Here is a 20288-nt window from a genome sequence, read left to right as displayed (position 1 = left end):
ACGCGGAGGCGGCGTCTAAGTACTCCAACGACGTCATCATGGCGCCCACGACGCCGAACGCGGAGCCGCAGACTACGCCTACCGACACGCAAGGGTACTGCTACGTAAAACTTTCCGGATCCAGTTTGACGCCTGGGGATATTCTAAGGTAAGGAATCTATCACTAACGTGTCTCTTTCAGATATTATTGTGCAGAGTTCCGTCTCCAGTTTCCTCAGTATTTCGTAATCAGGGGAATTGGAGGAAAGGCGTAAACAAATGTGCCTGACCAGGCTATCTAAAGAGCATTCCCCAACTATATTTGATGGTGATGCCCGCTTGTGTAGAAATTGGCATTTCTTGTTTTCTGGAGTCGCAAACAGGTCTATAAGACTAGTGCCCCAACAAGAGAATATTCCTTCGAGAGTTCTCTGATCTGGTTCCAATTCGTGAGAGAGCGACCTTAGGCGGCTAAATGAATCCGCTTCTGTATTGAGGGAACCCGTAAGATGTTCCGCTGAGAGAGAGATCTGACGACGAACAGCACATTCCCAGATCTCCTGAGCTTCTTTTGAAATGAGTTTGGATCTCATCCCGCCTTGCTTGTTTACATAATGCATGGCCATAGTGTTGTACGTATGGACCAGGACTGTGGAATTCTGAATTTTTGGAAGAAAAGACTGCAAAGCCAGCGAATCGCCCGTAGCTCCAGAAGATTGATATGGGAGGTGCGCAAGTCTTGAGACAAGCGGTCGCTTACTTGCAGATCCTGTAATACCGCCCCCCAGCCCTCTAGAGAGGCGTCTGTGGTCAGAACTAACAGGGGAAGGAGGAATCGTGAAAGAGACATTTCGCAATATTTTCTTTTGTAGTCCACCTGGAGTGATCTTTATCCTGTCGTTGAACGATCCCTCTGCCCGTTGCCATTGCAAGTCTAGTTGCTCTTCCAGGGGGCGCATGTGAAGTCTGCAGTGCTGAATTAAGGCAATGCAAGATGACATCGATCCTAGAAGGGATTTCTATTGACGGACTTAAAGCGTTAGTTTCCTTTGCATTCGGTTGGCAGAAAGAATCAGTCTGTTCTGTCTCTCTTCTGAAGGGAAAGTTTTGCAATGAGTTGCAACCAGAATGGCCCCCAGAAACCTTGCCGACATGGATGGAAGAAGGACAGACTTGCTCTTATTGAGACCCAGACCCAAGTGATTGAAGAGTAGAACACAATCTTCAACTGCTCTTGTGGCTGCTTGTGAAGATGGAGCCTTTATCAGCCAATCGTCCAGGTAGGGAAACACCTGCAGAGACTGCCTTCTGAGGAAAGCTGCTCAATGGGGCCAATACTTTTGTAAATATCCACAGAGCGGATCGTAGTCTGAAAGGCAAGACCTTGAACTGAAAGTGGCTCTTGGCTACTGTGAAGCAAAGATACCTCCTGTGGGCCGGATGAATGAAAACATTAAAGTATGTGTCCTCAAGATCTAGAGTTGACATATAAATCGGCAGGATTTAGGAGACTCAATATATCCTTGAAAGAAACTATCCGAAATGAGTTTAAGGAGAAAAGTGTGGAGCTCCCTCAGGTCTAGAATTGGGCGCCACTTTTCTTCTGTCTTGCGAAAGAGGAAAATCCTAGAATAGAAGCCTGTTCCTCGTTGGGACTGAGGAACCATTTCTGTCGCTCCTTTGATGAGCAGTTGCTGAGCTTCGAGTCGTAGAAGATTCCAATGTTTTGATTCTGTGGCGTATGGGGCTCTGGATGGTGGAAAATCTTGAAACTCTAGTGTGTGGCCAAATTGTATGATGTTGAGGACCCACCGATCCGATGTAATGATCTGCCAATTGTGGAGGAATTTTGTTATCCTGCCCCCCACTGATAATGGAGGCGGAGGAACAGTAGATAGAGCCTGGAAGCAGCTATGGTCGCTTAGAAGCATCTCTTCCCGGACGACCCGGTCGCCCTCTTGATGGTTGACGAGATAAAGACGCCGATTGACCTTGGAGTTGCGAGTATTGTGGCTTGTACGATTGGGAGGATTGTGAATAAGAGTAGCGTTGTTGGTTACCACCTCTGTACGACGGAAAAACCTCTCCATTTAGCACCCCTGAAAGGAACCTTGCGGTATTGCAATGTCCCCAAGAACCTTGCCGTGTCAGTGTCCTTTTTGATGTCTTGAAGGGCATCGTCTATATGCTAGACAAAAAGCATATCCCCATCATAAGGTAATTCGAAGATCTTATTCTGAAATTCCTGGCGAAACCAGGTAGCCCAAAGCCAGCCCCAACGTCTTAAAACTGCTGACCCTGCCAAGGCTCGAAAGGCGGTGGTAGCTATATCCATCACTTCCGAAGAACGTTCTCCTTCCTCAAGGATCTTTTTGGCCTCTACCTTGGCACCATCTAGAAGTTGATCCACCAACGGGGATAAATCGCACCACATCTGGCGATCATATCTACCCAGGATTGCAAGAGCATTTGCCGCTCGAACTAGTAGGCTAGACATTGAGGAGAATCGTTTACCCACATTGTCCAGGCGTCTACCCTCCTCATCTGGTGGTGTTATTAGGGGCGCGATGGATTCTTGAGATTTTCTTTGGCCTGCCTGGGAAATAAACGGAGTCCGGCTTTGTTTGATCTGTCAGGCAAGCGGGACTGTTCTCTGGAGCTTTATATTTCTTCTCCAACCGCTGAAGAACAGGGATGACTGTAGCCGGATTTTGCATCACCGTAGTACCTTCAGTCCAAACATGCTCTACGATTGGGATTGAACGTATGGATTTCCTTTAAGGTTCCTTGAAATCATAAATGAAACAGTCTGACTGTACGGTCGTAACAGGAGGGCCAAACCTCTTGGACGCTCTCTCCATGGGGTAATGGAAACCTCTGGAAACCTCTGATGTCTGCTGGAGTAGAGTCAACACGATCCGGCGATGGTGAGGCCGGATCTGAAATGATAGTCGTCCCACTCTTTATCAGGATCCGTGACTTGATGAGTATTTTAATCCTCGTCAGATGAATCCTCATCATGAACAGCAAAAACCACCTGGTGGCGTCCTCTAAGCTCTGATTCCGGAGGTTGAGACACCTGAGGAATCACTGTAGTTGAAGAAGTGGCAGGAATTGATGGAGGAGGTGACTGTTTGTTGCTCAGAAGCTTGAGACAGAAACCTTTTCTTGTAGTCCTGTAACATTTGCAAATCCGTAATAAGAGAGGAAGGCATTGCCACCATATCCTGATGAGACTGATGTTGAGGTCTATCTTGTGGTTCATATTGGCCTTCCACAGTATAGTAATAGTCTGAATCGGAGTCCTGATACTTCAATTGAAGTTGGGATGGGCTATAAGCATCCCCGTAAGAACCATCCTCCTCCTCTGAAAGCTCTTCCTCTAAGAGCAAAGTTGGTGGCAAGGGTGTCACTCTGCGTGGAGAAGTCATTTCAGGAGTGATCTGCTGCCTTCTTATCGAAATCCGGACTTTTTGAATCGTCGACTACGTAGTCGTCGACTAATAAGGATTAGTTACTTACCTGTAATCCTAGTTCTCTTCCAGGGGTATACTCATCAAAGTCATAAGCACTGAATAGTCCCGCCCTCGTGCGGGACCCCGGAGCAATAGCCAATAATATGCATATATCTACATATATATATATATATATACATACATATAAATACACATATAATAACTTTATACATATAGATAATATGCATTATACATATGCAGCCCAAAATAACCTAGGCTCAAAAGACTGCCCCCCAAATGCCTGAAACAAATCTTTACATTTGTTAAATAAAGACATATAAATGACATTATATGAAAATGCAAAGAAGAAAGCACTATTTTCAAAGGTAAAACAGGCAGGACCAGTTTTTTCCTATTGTTACAATGCAGCCTATCTAGGCTAAAGCTGCCTCTATGGTTCTGCCTGTTTTACCTTTGAAAATAAAGGTTGTGTTTTTCAAAGACAACAAAGGCAGTGCTTTCTTCTTTGCATTTTCATATGTCATTTATATGTCTTTATTTAACAAATGTAAAGATTTGTTTCAGGCATTTGGGGGCAGTCTTTTGAGCCTAGTATGGTTATTTTGGGCTGCATATGTATAATGCATATTATCTATATATATATATATAGTTATTATATGTGTATTTATATGTATATATATATATATATATATATATATATATATATATATAGATATATGCATATTATTGGCTATTGCTCCGGGGTCCCGCACGAGGGTGGGACTATTCAGTGCTTATGACTATTGAGGAGTATCCCCTGGAAGAGAAAGGGCTGTTGTCGACTATGGGCTGATCGTCGACTATGGGCTGATCGTCGACGGTACTGTCGACTAGCTAGTCTCTATCATAGCAGCTGTCGTCGTCGCTGTTGTTGTCCTAGTCAACGTCGTGGTTGTCGACACTATCGTCGGCGTCATCGTCGTCAGATCGTTGACGACAAGGGGATCGGAACCTGAAGCGTCGATGGAGAGAACACTGCAGCCGCCGTCGACAAAGCTACCGTCGACGGTCCCTTCGACGGAGCTGTAACTGAAACCAGATGCACCTTAGATGTCGTCGTCAACGTACCTGAAGACTTCGTCAACGGACGGTTCTTTCTATCTAATTTCCCCTCCTGAGAGACAGATGCTGGTTTCTTGAAAATCTCCTTTTCAACTGATGGAGAAGCAACAGAAGGAATCTGAAGTACTTTCTTTGATGTTTGCGCCTCAGCAACCTGTTACAGCCTCTCCTTTACACCTCGGTGAGGAGATTTCTTGGGACTTGGCCTTTCAGACCTATCAGAGGTCTTTTGGGAGGCCTTAACAGGGGGTTCAGATGAAGCTGAAGGGGAAGACCTAGCCCTCTTACTGGGTCTTCTGGAAGACGCAGCTGAGGAAGAATCGTCACTGTCAGATGATAGAACCTCCTTACGAGACTTCATATGCTGTAGCCAGGTTAAAAACGTCCTTTCCGGTCTCTGAAGGTCTTTGTGGCGAAAGTCCTGCAGATCTTACAATCTGTGGCCTTATGATCAGGGTACAAGCAATATATACAGTCTTTATGCTTGGCCTCTATGTACAGCCTTTTCTTTGAACAGGTAGCACAGGCTTTAAATAAAGCCTTCCTTTCCTTATCAGAAAATCTGAGGCTCTGAGGCTCTCTCAGGAGGGTTCTATGGGGTGAGTCTATTCTGATTGGCTGTTGCAATTTTGTGGTCTCTTTTACAAAAAGAGGTGGATATGCTACAAAATGACATGAAGCCTAGGCCGGTCTCTCTTTTGTACCTACTGCTATGGTATTTTTCTACTTACCAAGGCTCCCATTCCGACGACGGGGGAAATATACAAAGCATGGGAATCTATGAAAGTCCAATACTGAGGCAACTACCATTTCTGTCATCAGTCTTTTTTGTGTGGTACCTAAACCCTATGATATTCTGCCTAGGATCCAATGCCTCTCCCACCTTGTGTATGTATGTATTGTATTTGAAATCAACTGTGGGTGGCTGGTTTTCTGGAGGTTGGAATGGTCTATTTGCAAACTATATGCAACTGTTTTAGGACCTTAGGAACATTGGTAGTAGATGCAGCAAGACATACCCTGCCACTGTATCTGTATGCAGCAGAGTTGTGCGGTGTTCACCTACAGAAAGACTAGGCTGTTGGAAGAGAAAAAGTGATTCCCAAAAACGTTCAGCCTCTTGATTCCCAGTCCAGTGGAGTGGAAGGGAACGCATTTGAGTTGACCTTGGCCGCTCAGGGCTTTCACAATTAGGTTTTCAGGGGAGGGGTCCTGGAAGGGGAAGGCTGGGCCTCCTAGGGAGGGACAATGGTGTCAGGCAATCACGTGATGAACAGGAGCCCCTCTGCAAGGTTTGGCCCAGGACCCCAAGAGAACCTTGGTGAAGACTTAACTAAAGAGGGGCACCGGTTCAGTCAAACCTGCCCCTGGGTGAAGCACCAAGACGCTGGACTTAAGCTTGGCTGCTGCCAACTGTAGGTCAAGGACCTCCACTACCTTGTATATCACTAAGGTGAAGGGTGTGCCTTCCCCTGAAACCGGGCCAAAGAGAAAAGCATGATAGAGTCTGAATAAGTGTCCAAACGCCTGATGTCACCAAACTCCTCACACCAATTTTCTTCGGATTCATTGTCCTTCTCCAGCGACACTGATCCCAGCGTGCTGTGGTGGCGCTTATATGGGCACCACAATGTCATTTCGGACGCAGGTGATGCCAAACTCGAGGGGATAGACACCCTCTATAGGTGCGCAGAGGTACTGCTGAAGACTTTCAAGATCAAGTCTGACACCCAGGGAATATTCCAAGCGGATCCTGCTGTTAGAAGTCTCTCTGAAAAATTAATACAAGGACTTCTTCTGCGCATTCATAGGAACGACTGACAATATATGATAACCTGGTAATGCATCAAGCACACATTCTCTCAGCCATGGAAGCCTGAGATAAGTTACATTTGCACACACAACTGAAACGATGGCTTGCAGGTGATTTGATGATTTCAAAAAGCAAATTAAACAAAAAAAAGTTATGTTTGTGCACAACAAATAAACATGCACTTTTATGCAATGTGACAAGCCCTCTTATTAAAGCAAACTAGTTAGGCAAATTGAACCAAAGCATGTTAAGCATTTTTCTAATAAAATAATTTGCTTTAACCAGGGTGAGATTGGTGTCTAGAGTAAATCCAAGTGACTTGGCATTTAGTGAAAGCTGGGGCGTGAACCACCACGGTACAGGTCATTGTGCAAGAAGCGTACTGTATCCAGTTTATTTTTCTTGGCAAATAGCCATTCAGTCTTTGCTGAACTTTAGGTAGGAGCGGGACACCCAGGACTATATCTTCAAGCAGTGTTTGAGGCACTGGATGTCTGAAACAGAAGTGACTTTACCGTAAAGATCTGTATCATCGACATATTGGTGAAAGCTGAGGCAGTTACATGCAGGTAAATCACCAAGCAACACCATGTAGTTGGGACCTGGACATGCCTATGTGAACAAACTGGTGTGTTGGAAAGTAGGATCTGCTTTCGTGGTTACCCCCACTTTTTGCTTTGCGTCTGTTTTTGACCTAGACTGCCAGGATCCGGATAATCAGGACACCCAGCAACCGAGCTTTCTCCCCTAAATTGACATGGTAAGTACTTTGGCACATCCACAACTGGCTACTGGTGCACCCTTATAAGTCCCTAGTATATGGTACTAAGGTACGCAGGGCATAAGTACACCAGAGTCTCCCATGGGCTGCACCATGTGGTATGCCACCCACAGAGTCCACTTAAACTGACTGCAGGCATGCCATTGCAGCCTGTCTGATGGTGCTTGCACCTCTAACGATAGATAGGTTTCCTTATATAGGAGGTCATTGCACTTTAAACCTACAAGACACCCAAATCGCAGGCTCTTCAGTTCTGAGGGCAAGGTGCTTGGTTAAAAAGGTGAGGGTGCCCATTGATGAGCAGGACACCCCTACAAAACCCAGTGTCGACCCTACAGGCTTTGTAAGTGTGGTCAGCCATTTTAATACATATAATGGACATCAGTCTTTACGAGATGTCCATCTCAATAGTTGCTGCACCGAACCCGGTCATGTTTGGTATCAAACTTGTTGGTATCCTATCCCAATACCGAGTTGGAAGTATGATCCCATGTATTTGGGGGCTCCTTAGGGTCCGTCCCACCCCAGGAATGCAGGTAACAGCCTTTCAGGGCCTGCCAACAAACTAGTGCTGCTGCAAACCACAGACACGAGTCAGCAGCAGGAGGACAGAGACAATCTCAAAAAAGGGAAGGTAGTACAATATTTCCTGCCAGAGGGAGGTGTGACCACCTCCCAGACCGGAATTGGTGTATTGTGCTGGGGTGGGAGCGCTTGCCAGCGCCAGACTGCTTTGAAGGGCAAATTTGGTGACCTCCTTGCATACTCCAGTTTGAGCCAGTTCAGGAACCCCATTGTTCCCACTGGCACAAAACTGGACAAAGGACAGGAGAGTATCAGTCTCTCTGTCCAGACCCTCCTCTGGGAGGGACCCTCGAATTGTTCCAACACTTTCCTTAGGGTACATAAGGGCTTACCTGTGGGCGAGACAAGACAATCATAAAACTAAGTCGCTCTTCAATCGTCTGGACACTTGGACTGCGACTGGAACAAAGACTGCCCAAAGGAAGATTCCTGCTTCTCCTGGTCTTGCTGTTAAAGTCTCAAAAGAATCTCCAACCATTTTTCTTGCAAAGGGTTTCTTCAGAGTCCGCTGGGTAGGGTCCATTTTCTTCAAAACTGCAATCGCAACTTTTAAGTTAACTTGCACTGGGCAAACAGCTTTTTTTCCACCCTGCAAACAGCCTCTGTGGGGTTCCTGGATATTTACCTTGGGTGGTTCCTGGTGTCCCCGCCTCCTCTGGGTCTTCTGGCCTAAGTCCTGTTCTCCGTTGCAGTTCGCATTCCACTTTTAGGAAACGGTTAGGTATCCCCCTGGAAACAACTGCATTGTGTGCTACTTTCCTCATTGCTTTTAACCCCTTCACCAACGGGGTAAAGTCCAGGGGAAGAGATCTACCAATGTGATAGCGATATTGTGTTGTAATAAACATATATATATATATATATATATATATATATATATATAATGTTACGCTTTGGCGTTGTCCATCTCTTGCATAGAAAAGTAAGCTGTCAACGTTTCCACCCAGTGATAGTGTAGGGTAGCCTAAAACCTTACAGTAGGGTCATAAGTACTGTGGGGCACCCAAGTACTGTGGGGCACCCAAGTCCACCTGTATCTGTAGTAGACAGATGTCTTGAAGGGCCCGTGGGCTCCCAAAGCAGAGAGGGAATAAAGATAGCAACTGTTCAATTTCCTTAAATCTCTTTAAGTATCTTCAGTTTGCAGCTTTACGATAAATCCTTGTGCTCCATTATTCTCCTCTTCGATCAACACATCCATTCGATGGCTTGCACAGTAGCAGTGGTCACCGCCCTAGAAGACACCGCAGCCTCTGGCCTGCCAACGGCAACTTCAACTCCATCACCCGACGCTGCTGATTGCACCGAAGCCACAGGAGGAGCACAAAACGTCCACCACGACAATGCTGCAGTCCCCGATCGAATAGCGACCACGGAGCACAGACGCCACGCAGCTGCCTGCACCAAAGTCACAGACATCGCATTGTGAAGTGTGCGATGCACTTCCCACGATGACACCGCAATCCCAGCACTGGTAACGTCAGCACTCCTGACTTTGATCTCACTGTGTTCGATCTGCAATGCATGTGACTTCAAGGCCTCACCGACTTTTACACTGGCATGCATGACAGATGCCTCGAAACTCCAGCGACGCCTCAGCACTACACTTTACCGCAAGGTCCTTGAGGCCGCTTCAACTTCCAAGGTACTGTTTGCGGGTCTTCAACGCCCTAGCCAGCCCTCTACTCATCGTTTCGGACAGATCTGTTGGATTTGTTGGTCACTTCGCCGCTATAGTCCCGGTTGGCGCTATTGACTTCCATGAACTGTACTTTTGCTCTATTCTTAAGAAATTCATATCTTAGCTTGTGTATGTTGCATTTTTGTTTTTATTTGAATTAGAGAAGGAAAATGCTACTTACCAGTATGCATCTGTTCTTGGCATGTAGAGCTGCAGAGTAGTACACTGTGCATTAGATCGCCACCTGGTGTTGGGCTCAGATGATTGCAGGTTGTTGTCTTCTTGGAAGAAGTCTTTGTTAGTCCCGATAGGTGACTCCTCCCTTGGACAATACTGCACATGGGCATCTGCTCCATCCTCAGATTGTTTTTCGCCATGATGGGAAATGATGGAGTCAGTAGAAGGAAAGAAAAGAAGGATGTCCATGCGTATGCATCCAAGTAAGATGAAAACTGGAACGGATACAGGTCCCAGGGAGGCGGGAGGGCGTGTACTACTCTGCAGCTCTACATGCCAAGAACAGATGCATACTGGTAAGTAGCATTTTCCGTTTGAGGCATAGGAGCTGCAGATAGTACACTGTGCATCGATTGTGCAGCAGTATCCCCTCTAGCGGTGGTCACTTGTATTTGTTGCAGTAGTTTGAAAGAGATCTAAGGACAGCTTGGCCTACTGCAGCTTGCTGCTTGGCTTGCACATCAACACAATAGTGTTTAGTGAAGGTGTGTGGTGTAGACCATGTTGCTGCATTGCATATGTCCTCTAGTGGTATATTTCCTAAGAAAGCCATAGAGGCTCCTATTTTGCGAGTGGAGTGCGCTCTAGGAGGAACTGTTAGTGTACGTTTAGCCTTTATATAGCATATTTGTATACACTTTACAATCCACCGTGCAATCCTGCCTTTAGAGATGGGGTTGCCTTTGTGTGGAGGAGAGAAAGCGACAAACCGTTGTTTAGTTTTTCGAAATGCTTTAGTCCTGTCGGTAGAGTAGAGCTCTTTTAACATCTAGGGTATGTAAAGCCCTTTCAGCTACAGAGTCTGGGTTTTGGAAAAACACAGGTAGCTCGACAGACTGATTGAGGTGAAAAGGAGTGACGACTTTTGGGAGAAATTTTGGATTAGACCCAAGAACCACTTTGTTAGGATGTATTTGGAAAACTGGTTCTTGTATAGTGAAACCTTGTATTTCACTTACTCTTCTGAGAGAGGTGATAGAACAAGGAAAGCAGTTTTCCATGTTAGGAATTGCAGCTCGCATCTATGTAGGGGCTCGAAAGGGGGTCCCAGAAGTCTGGTAAGGACAAGATTTAGGTTCCACACAGAAGGAGGCAACCTGGGTGGGATTATCCTTTGTAAGCCTTCCATGAACGCTTTAATCGCGGGAACTCTAAAGAGAGACAGATGTTGTCTGTTCTGTAAATAAGCTGCAATTGCTGCAAGGTGCAGGCGTATGGAAGAATATGCCAAATTAGACCTTTGTAGATGTAGAAGGTAACAAATGATATTCTGGATGGAAGCATCCATGGGGTCAATTTGATTATTTGTGCAATAAATTGCGAATCTTTTCCATTTAGCAGCGTAACACGCTCTAGTAGTGGGTTTCCTGGCTTCTTTAATAATGGCCATACAGTCTGGTGGTAGGTTTAAGTAACCAAACTAAGACTTCAGGAGCCAGATCGCTAGATTCAGTTGGTGCGGGTCTGGGTGACTGATTTCGCCATGGTTCTTTGTTAACAGAGATGGAGTGAGCCGCAACTTTTGGTGTGGAACTAGAGAGAGTTCCAACAGCGTGGTGAACCACGGTTGGCGTGCCCACGTGGGAGCTACAAGGATTAGTTTGAGAGACTGTTGTCTGAGCTTGCACACCACTAATGGAATTACTGGGAGAGGCGGAAAAGCGTACGCAAATCTGCCTTACCAGTTCATCCATATCGCATTGCCTTCGGACAGTGGGGGTGGAAGCCTGGCAGCGAAGGCTGGGCATTTTGAATTTTCGTAGGTGGCAAACAGGTCTATGTGTGGGAGACCCCACTGTTAGAAGAATGGCTGAAGAACTTGTGGATGCAATTCCCATTCGTGAATCTGTTGTGACTGCCGACTCAACAGATCTGCTATCCGATTGTGAACTCCTGGAAGGTGTTCCACTAACAGAAGTATGTTTTGAGGAATGGCCCATCTCCAAATGTCTTGTGGAAGCAGGGACAGTTGCAGAGTGTGTCCCCCCTGTTTTTGAATATAGTACATGGCTGTCATATTGTCCGTCCGGATGAGGACAGCCCTGCCTTTGACGTGAAGTTGGAAGGAATTTAGTGCTAGGAATATTGCTAGCAGCTCGAGATGGTTGATATGGAGTAGCCGCTGTTGAGCGATCCTTTGACCCGGAGTGGTATGTTGTAGGAGATAGGCTCTCCATCCTGTGAGGAATGTGTCTGTTGTAAGCACTACATGTGGAACTGGCTCTAGGAACGGTGCCCCTTTGTCAGGTTTTTGGTGTTCCACCACTGCAGAGTGCGATGTGTGCGGCTGTCCACCAACATCAGGTCTGTTAGTTGACCGTGAGCTTGGTTCCACTGTCGTGCTAGACACTCTTGTAACGGACGCATTTGCAATCTTGCGTGTGGAACTATGAAGATGCAAGATGCCATCATGCCTATGAGTTTCATGAACACACTGGCTGGGAGAGACTGTTGGTGTTGGAAAGCAGCAACTAAGTTTTGTATGCTCTGTATCCTGGCTGGACTGGGATAAGCTAGAGCTGCAGTCGTGTCTATTGTAGCCCCTAGATACTGATGTACGTGCGAAGGCTCTAGGTGCCACTTGTTGTAGTTTATTGTAAACCCTAAGCCGTGCAATGTTTGGATCGTCTGATGTGTGTGTGTAACGCACTGACTGGCCAATTTGGTTTTTATGAGCCAATCGTCTAGATAAGGGAAGACCTGGATCTGTTGTCTTCGCAGATGTGCTTCTACGACTGCTAGGCACTTCGGGAATACTCTTGGTGCCGTTGTCACTCCAAATGGAAGGACTGTGAACTGATAGTGTTGTCCTTCCAGCACAAACCTTAGATATTTCCTGTGAGCAGGGTGTATAGGGATGTAAAAGTAAGCGTCTTTCAGATCTAGTGTAGCAGGGAAGTCTCCCTGTTGCAGCAGTGGAAGCACTTGTTGCAGAGTGATCATATGAAAATGATCTGATTGTATGTAATGGTTGAGGGGCCTGAGGTCTAGAATCGGTCTCAGGGTCCCGTCTTTCTTGGGAATTAGAAAGTACAGCGAGTAAACCCCGCCCCTTGTTCCTGTAAAGGAACTAACTGAATCGCACCCTTCTGTAGAAGGGACAGAACCTCTTGCTGAAGCAGCGCTAGTTGATGGGTAGACATTGGACGTTGCCTGGAGGTATGTGAGGAGGGGTTGCTGTAAGTTCTAGGCAGTAGCCATGTTGGATTATCTGTCTTACCCACCTGTCTGTTGTAATGGAGTTCCAGACAGGCGGAACTGTGTTAGTCTGCCCCCTACAGGAGTGGAATGCTGCCGGGGGAGCGTAGGGAAGTCATTGCTTAGGGGCGGAAGAGGCTCGAGTGTTGTTATTAACTCTACCTCTGCACTTGGTATTACTGCCTCTGTATCCTCCTCTGTAGTAACTCTGGTTAGAGGAGGTTTGTGTCTTGAAAGACGTGTTAGTCTCTGTTCCAGTTTGTTTGGAGCCGCCTCTGTAAAAGGAGCGACTAAAGGAGCCTCGAGCTGGGGTAGACTGTAAGGCCCCCATAGACTTGGCAGTGTCCGTGTCTTTTTTCATTTTTGCAAGGGTAGTGTCTACCTCTGGACCAAATAATTGGTTTTGGTTAAAAGGGTGGTTCAAAATGGTGGTTTGTACTTCTTGTTTGAACCCCGAAATGCGTAGCCATGCATGCATCCTAATAACTACACTGGTATTAACAGCCCTAGATGCTGTGTCTGCGGCATCTAGTGCACATTTGATGGAAGCGTTAGATATTAACTTGCCTTCCTGTATGAGGTCAGTAGCTTGATCTTTGTAATGATCCGGGAGGTGCTCAAGCAATTTCTCCAATTGGTCGTAGTGAGCCCGATCATAACTAGAGAGGAGGGCTTGCGTATTAGCGATGCGCCATATATTGGAAGCCTGTGCAGCTATTCTTTTGCCCGACGCATCAATTTTGGATTCCTTGTCAGATGGGGGTGCTTCACCCGAAGTTTGAGAATTGGCCCTTTTATGTGGGTTGGACACCTCTAAGGAGTCTAGTGGTAGGTTTCCTTTAATATAGATTGAGTCTGAAGGTGCAGGTCTATATTTCTTTTCAATTCTGGGGTTTAAAATTCTGGTACGCACAGGATCTTTAAAGACCTCAGTAGCATGCTTAATCACCCCTTTGATCATGGGAAGAATTTGAGCAGGTCTGAGACTGCTCAAAAGTATCTAAGAGAAAATCTTCCTCAATGGCCTCAGAATGCATGGGGACACCATGGTATGTAGCAGCTCTGTTCATCAGCTGGCCAAACCCAATAGTATCCTCAGGAGGAGAAGGTTTAGATGGGAATGAGGGTGTCTCAGGGACATCCGGTTCATTTGCAGGGTATGGAAAACCCCTCCCAGACGCAGGTTTTGTGTATGGAAAATTCCACGTGCGCTCACATCCAGGGTATGCATTGTCTCCTTCCCCGTCCCCTCCACCCAAATCATATTCATCATCCTTCTGTGGTGAATGTGGTGACGATGGAGATTGTATAGAAGAGGTTTGAGGTGAGATATATGGAGGAACAGGAGAAGGAGAGACAGGAAAAGTGCAGAGCAGAGGTTGCACAGTCCATTCTGGCAGGAACCACAGGAGTAAGTGATGTAGCTGCAGGTCTCTTCTTGAGTGGTGTGGCACCAACATGACCAGTTTTCGGGTTGATGAAGATCTTTTTCTGTTGAGGATCTGGTTGAAAAAGTTCCTCTTGAGGCACAACCTTCTTGGACGCTGATTTTTTCGGTGCCGGCGTAGGTTGTCGAGTGTCCTTAGCCTTGGGAGGAATTAAGGGGTCCAGTGGCTTAGTTTTCTGCGTCAAAGGTGTAGTTTTTGGCTTGGAAGGCATGTTCGAGGGCTTGGAGGCCTCAGAATCAGGCTGTGTGGTTTTTGGCACCGTGTGCGGCTTCGGGTCCGGTGCGTCCTTTGGTTTCGGTTTCGCGACCGAAACCGGTTTTGGTTTCGGTGTTGGCGCTTTTTTTGGTGTCGGAGTCGAAGGGTCTTTTGGCTTCGGTGCCGACAAAGTCTTGCTTGGTGTAGAGGCACCTGAAGGCAGAGGACATTTTTTCGGGGCAGACTGAAGACTCTTGGTCGGTGTCGAGGCACCGGAAGGCATGGAAGATTTCTTCGGAGTCGAGCCTGAAGGCGGGACTTTCGAAGTAGATGATCGGTCTCGACTGGGCCCAGCGGGCGGAGTGCTGACCTTTGCCTTCTGTTTGGGCGTATGTGTGGCAGGGGCAGTAGTACTCACGCGCTGACCCGATGGAATGGAGTCGTCTGAGTCATCTGCCTCGGAGACGATCAGGAGATCCGGTGAGTCTTCTTCGGGAACGAGTGGAGCCTCGAAGAGGTCTTCCGGTGCTGGGACCTATCTCCTCATCTCATGTCGACGGGCCCTCCGGTCTCGGATGGTTTTCTTCGAGCGGAAGGAAGCACAGGCTGTGCAGGTCGACTTGTTGTGGTCCGGCGACAGACAGAGGTTACAAACCTCGTGGTGGTCGCTATGTGGGAACTTTGCTTGACATTTCGGGCATTTGCAGAACGGAGTTCTTTCCATATGGTGTAGGCCGCACGGCGTTGATAAGCCCAAAGGCACACTTGGATGACTGGAATAGAAACTTAAGCGTCGAAAGGTGCCGCAGTCTATGTCGAAGGCAGGTAGTATTTGTTTTATGAAGTTCTGCGCGTCGAAGTTGCAGAAAAAACTGTTTCTGTCCAGAGCGGAGAAACTTTCATCCGGACCCAGGGGCGGAAAAACAATCCAAGAAGACAACAACCTGCAATCATCCGAGCCCAACACTAGGTGGCGATCTAATGCACAGTGTACTATCTGCAGCTCATATGCCTCGAACATAGTGGTTTTATTCTAATCTGGTGTGGTGTTCATTTTATAGTGTTTTGACTGTTACTGTGTGTGTTTTGTACAAATACTTTGCACATTGCCTCTGAGATAAGCCGGACTGCCTGTGCCAAGCTACCAAGGGGGTGAGCAGGCATCATCTTGGGTGTGTAATCCCATACCCTGACTAGAAGGAAGGGTTGCTACTTGGACAGGGTGTACCATCACTGCAAACTATAGACCCCCCATTTCTAACCTTATTAATGATCATGAATTTGTTATATTAACTATGCAATGACGTTCTAACGTGTACCTGCCATTTAATATCCAGCTGTGAACCACTCATTCCACATACACACAACATACACCCCCACATTTAGGTTTCAAAAATGAAGGCAAATAATCCCAGTGTGGCAAAATGGACAGACATTCATTGGAGAGAACCAGTAGGCAGTCTCTCCACAGAGGAGCAAGTACCAAGATGTCTTTCTGGACTAGAATCACACTGCAACTACTGTCAATCAAATGTCAATCAAATCTCAATCTGGGTTGAGAACGTAGCCGTCACGCCCACTCAAACAGGACGCACTTTCTGACCCATGATATAGGAGCATAACTCTGTTCACAAAAATAACAGTACACTATATACAAGCGACTCAAATGAAAAAAATAATTTTAATGAATGTATACAAGGGTGGGGCCTCACAGATTCGCAAAGCCATCCAAACCGGATGTCCTATCGCATTCACACTATTTTGTAATTTACTCAACAGCTCTACTCAGAAATAGTTTTAAGCGTCCACAGATATTGATTTTCACTAGACCAAATCTTGAAAGCAGCATGAAATGGGGCCTACAAATTAATGTTTAACTTTCATTAAAGCTGAACTGCGTCTAGATTTAACTGCACTTGTAGTTAATCTCAAGCCTGATCTGAGTGCCTTAATTCATTGGCTTTGCCACTTCTGCTCAGCACAAATCGTTCTGCTCAGTGCCATTAGTCCGATGTAGCAAATAAACTTATTAAAAATATTTTAAAAGTGACCCAAATAAAATATTGAGCACTCAGGTTCTTAATGTTAACGTTTCTCTTTAAGAACACTATACACTGTATACGGCTCCAAAATAGTGCTTGAGATAATCCTCCACCCTCTGCCTACTTAACGTCTGTCCATCTTTTAACCACATTCAGATCACTTGTTCTTGTGCACAATGCCAGGGTTTACTATAGAGGCACTGCATATCTGAAAAGGAAGACCATTGAAGTCAAGTTAGCCTGGCGATACCCTGAAATAGGACCCAGGATGTTTGTTTCTGGGTAAGGGAGGGCATTACAGTTCGGACTGGACTGTTCTCATGAGGAACAGAGTCCAGACTGATTTGCATATGGCTGGGACCAGACTGGGATGGCACAGTGAGTAAAACAACTATTGATTTAACCCAGATCTGTGACAGAGGGTTAATGATGGACTATGTTAGACTGGTTCAGCTGCGCATACTCCATAGATCCTACACCCCAAGGACAGTGCAACGTAAGATAGGGTTTTCAGCTTCACACTTCTGCTTTAGTGGCTGCGGAGAGGAGGGCACCTTTTTTCACATCTTATGGGACTGCCCCAAAATCTGTGCGTACTGGGTTCAACTGCAGGGGATTATGGAAGAAGTAATTGGGGCAGAGATTCCGCTAGAGGCCAGATGGCACGTTCTGGTGGTGAAGGGTGACGTTACCTGGCCCAAGTGGGACAAGATATGGCTAGCCCTTGCCAGTATGGTGGCAAAAAGGAACATAGCTCGACTCTGGGGGAGTGACCTGTCACCAACGGTGGAGGAATAGGAGCGGGACCTGGACTGGTGCCATAGGGAAGAGAAAGTTATTTATAACAGCAGGGGTTGCCCAAAGAAATGGGAGAAGATATGGTTGGCATGGAGATGATACAGGGATGAGTGGTTGAGTACCCCAGAAGGTTCACCACTGGGATGAGTGAGGCCCCTATAGGAATTCATCCTCTGACTGACACGCTCTGCGAGCACTTACTGCACCCTACTGTTTGAGGGACTGCCCATCCACAGTTGCAAGAGGGAATGGCTCCGAAGCAGGGAGGGGGGGCAAGGACATAGCGTGGAAGGGGGGGGCTGGGAAGGGGAGCTCGAACATAGAACATTGAGCGCCTTGAGACCCTCTGGGTAAGTAGAGCGCTCTATAAATGTCTATGATTGATTGATTGAGTTTTGTGCGCTATTGGGATTGGCCTACATAGATCTCGCCAATTGATTTTTACATTTGTATGATTGTAACTCTACCAATGCACTTCCGCTGCTATCTGATGTGTATTTCAATGGAGTTCGGTTTCAATAAAAAGATTTTATTAAAAAAAATGGACTATGTTCAGCATTCCATCCATCTTTTTGTGTCACGTTTAAATATATACAGTGTTCAATCGTTATGTGACCTCATTTGTGAGAAACCTTTTAATCTTGGTGCTCATCTGCTCAATTTACCAAGATGAAAGTGTTGAATGTAGGTTTTAAATGAGTAAAGTAGGTTTTTCCCAGAATGTCCTCTACTGACATACTATGGGCATTAACGTCGATATTTACTGTGATGTTTTGATTAACATAGTAGTGGGCTCATATTCTGAGGGACGAACTTTACTCAGTCTTCATGTACTTTACTTTAGAGGCCAAGATCTTTTTTCAATAGCCTAGACAAAAGTAAACGGCATATGGAGGTTTCCATCTTTTTTTTAGGACTATTGGGGAAGTAGCAGTACTTTAATGATAAGGGCATATTTTGTTTGCTTGTGTATGCATACCCCCATCCAGGAATGCAAATCTCACGAAACTGGAAGCAAAGTGTGGATTTTATCATCACACTGCAAATAAGTAGATTTCAGTTATGTTGCTTTTTTACACTTTCTTATGCATTATGTCTGCCTGTCCAAGAAATTCAGAATATGTAAAGAATATTATATTCCTTCTATACTTTAATGTACTATTTGAGGGCTGCTTGATCTTCCAAACAATGTGTACAACTGCCATTAGAGACTTTCAACATGGATTGCTGTTATTAAATGGCTAAGGCTCCTAGGTGCCCAGGTTGCTCTACTGAAATACCTTTCTGTTCAAAATGGGAAGCAGATAAGTACACTTGCAATGTGGAATTACTCTTGCACTTTTTTCAAAGCGGTTACTCCCTAGTTACATTTCTTTACCCATGGATACCCAGAAGTGTGATATTCAGAAGTCTAGACATTTCTTGAAAGACAAGCAATTCTGTAATGCAATTTTTTTCTTTCATTAGTAGGAGAATTTAATGAGTTTCGTGCATGGAACTGGACTCCATTTCACTCTGTCTGAAGGTGTAGCATAAGTGTACATTTAAACTATTCTCTATAACATCCGAATACAGGCCTTCAGCCATTCTGTACCTTCATTTCTATCCGTTGTATTACTTGTCATGGAGTGTAAAGGAGATTTGTCCTGAACGACCAGTGTACCTTCCTTCAAACTGCTGGACGACATTTCTACAACAGAAGCCCAAAAAAAAATCTGTTTAAAATAAAGAAATGCAACAAAATATAGAAAGTAAATTCATTTCCGAGATAACAGTCTATATTGAAGTTAATTGAATATATGGTTTACCAGAGAAATTATCTGCTACAGATTAACAAGTTTGTAAGAGAGGGAAGACCTTTAAATGCATAGTTAAAACGCTTGGTTTAGGTCTTATAAACATTATTCAGTGCAATGCTGATGTTAGGAGCTTCCGGCATGTCAGAGTACAATTTCAAGAGGTCCTCTGAATAGTCTTTAGATTTTAAGAGGTTTGGTTTTAATATAGGCTTTTTTTAACTTAAGGTCGTACAGGTCAACTTATATGTGTATATTTGTTATACCAGGCATCCTTGGCGTGGTTTCCTTTGTCCTGTTGCCTCTACCGCCTGAATGAATTTTTGACTGTGCTGGACTTAGTTTTTCCTGGTTTAAATACTCTAGCATTGTAGCACTGCCGATCAGTGCAAATGCTCCCTGTTCAAATTAGAATTTCAATTGCTTCTCCATGATTGGCATATCTGATTCACTGTTAAGTACCTAGTATAGTGCACTGTGTATTCCCAGAACCCATAAATCAAATGCTACAAGTGTACCTTCAGCACTGGTTGTGCCACCTGCATGAGTAGCCCAGCAAAATGGTCTCAGGCCAGCTACTGTAGGGTCTGTGAATGCAGTTTTGTTTCAAATCTGTTTATTGAAAATGCAATTGATAAAAAAAATTCAGCAAGTGAGATTATCGGAGGACATGAAGGAAGAGAAGAAAAAAAAGCGAAAGAGAGGATCAAAGGGAAAGGAGAGGGGAGGGAGGAGAGCAACATTAGGTATTCCAAAAGATTAGCAAGTGAAAGCGTAGGGAGCAAGGTGTGGTGCGTCACAGCCATCATTGATCAAAAGCAGCGCCCTGTGGGAGGGCAAGGCTACCCTGCTTGTGGAAAGTGGTGAAGTGATGGAGGATTCCAACTGGAGGTGGAGGCTGTGTAATGTATAGGCGAGGTAAGCAAAGCATTTTGCATCCATATACTGACCACACTGTGCCTGGAAATGGGCATGGAGAGGAGAGGGGTATGACTACTTGTAGAGGTAGTGAAGATAGTCTGCATTTCTATTGGGCCCCAGAGTCTGTCTGCATCAGAGGGGAGTAAGTTATCCTCAAAGAGGTGTAAAGCCCGAAGCTTCAGGGGCTGAAGATGGGTATGTTCAAGTTTCCAAAAATAATCTATCAACGGTTGCCAT

The 20288-nt window shown here is 45.6% G+C and overlaps 1 protein-coding gene across 1 annotated transcript in view; it reads right to left on the bottom strand.

Moving 5' to 3' along the window:
* Nucleotides 1-20288, bottom strand: part of TDRD6 (tudor domain containing 6) — a 2323386-nt gene that overhangs the window by 1542152 nt on the left and 760946 nt on the right. Inside the window, exon 10 of the mRNA XM_086926239.1 lies at nucleotides 18929-19024. Within this exon, the coding sequence (XP_086782365.1) occupies nucleotides 18929-19024 (96 nt within the window). The remainder of the gene's footprint in view (nucleotides 1-18928; nucleotides 19025-20288) is intronic.

Source organism: Lissotriton vulgaris, chromosome 6 (genome assembly GCF_964263255.1).
Source record: "Lissotriton vulgaris chromosome 6, aLisVul1.2, whole genome shotgun sequence".
NCBI lineage: Eukaryota > Metazoa > Chordata > Amphibia > Caudata > Salamandridae > Lissotriton > Lissotriton vulgaris.
The sequence above is the reverse complement of the archived record's forward strand: the minus strand, read 5'-3'. Positions and strand labels throughout refer to the sequence as shown.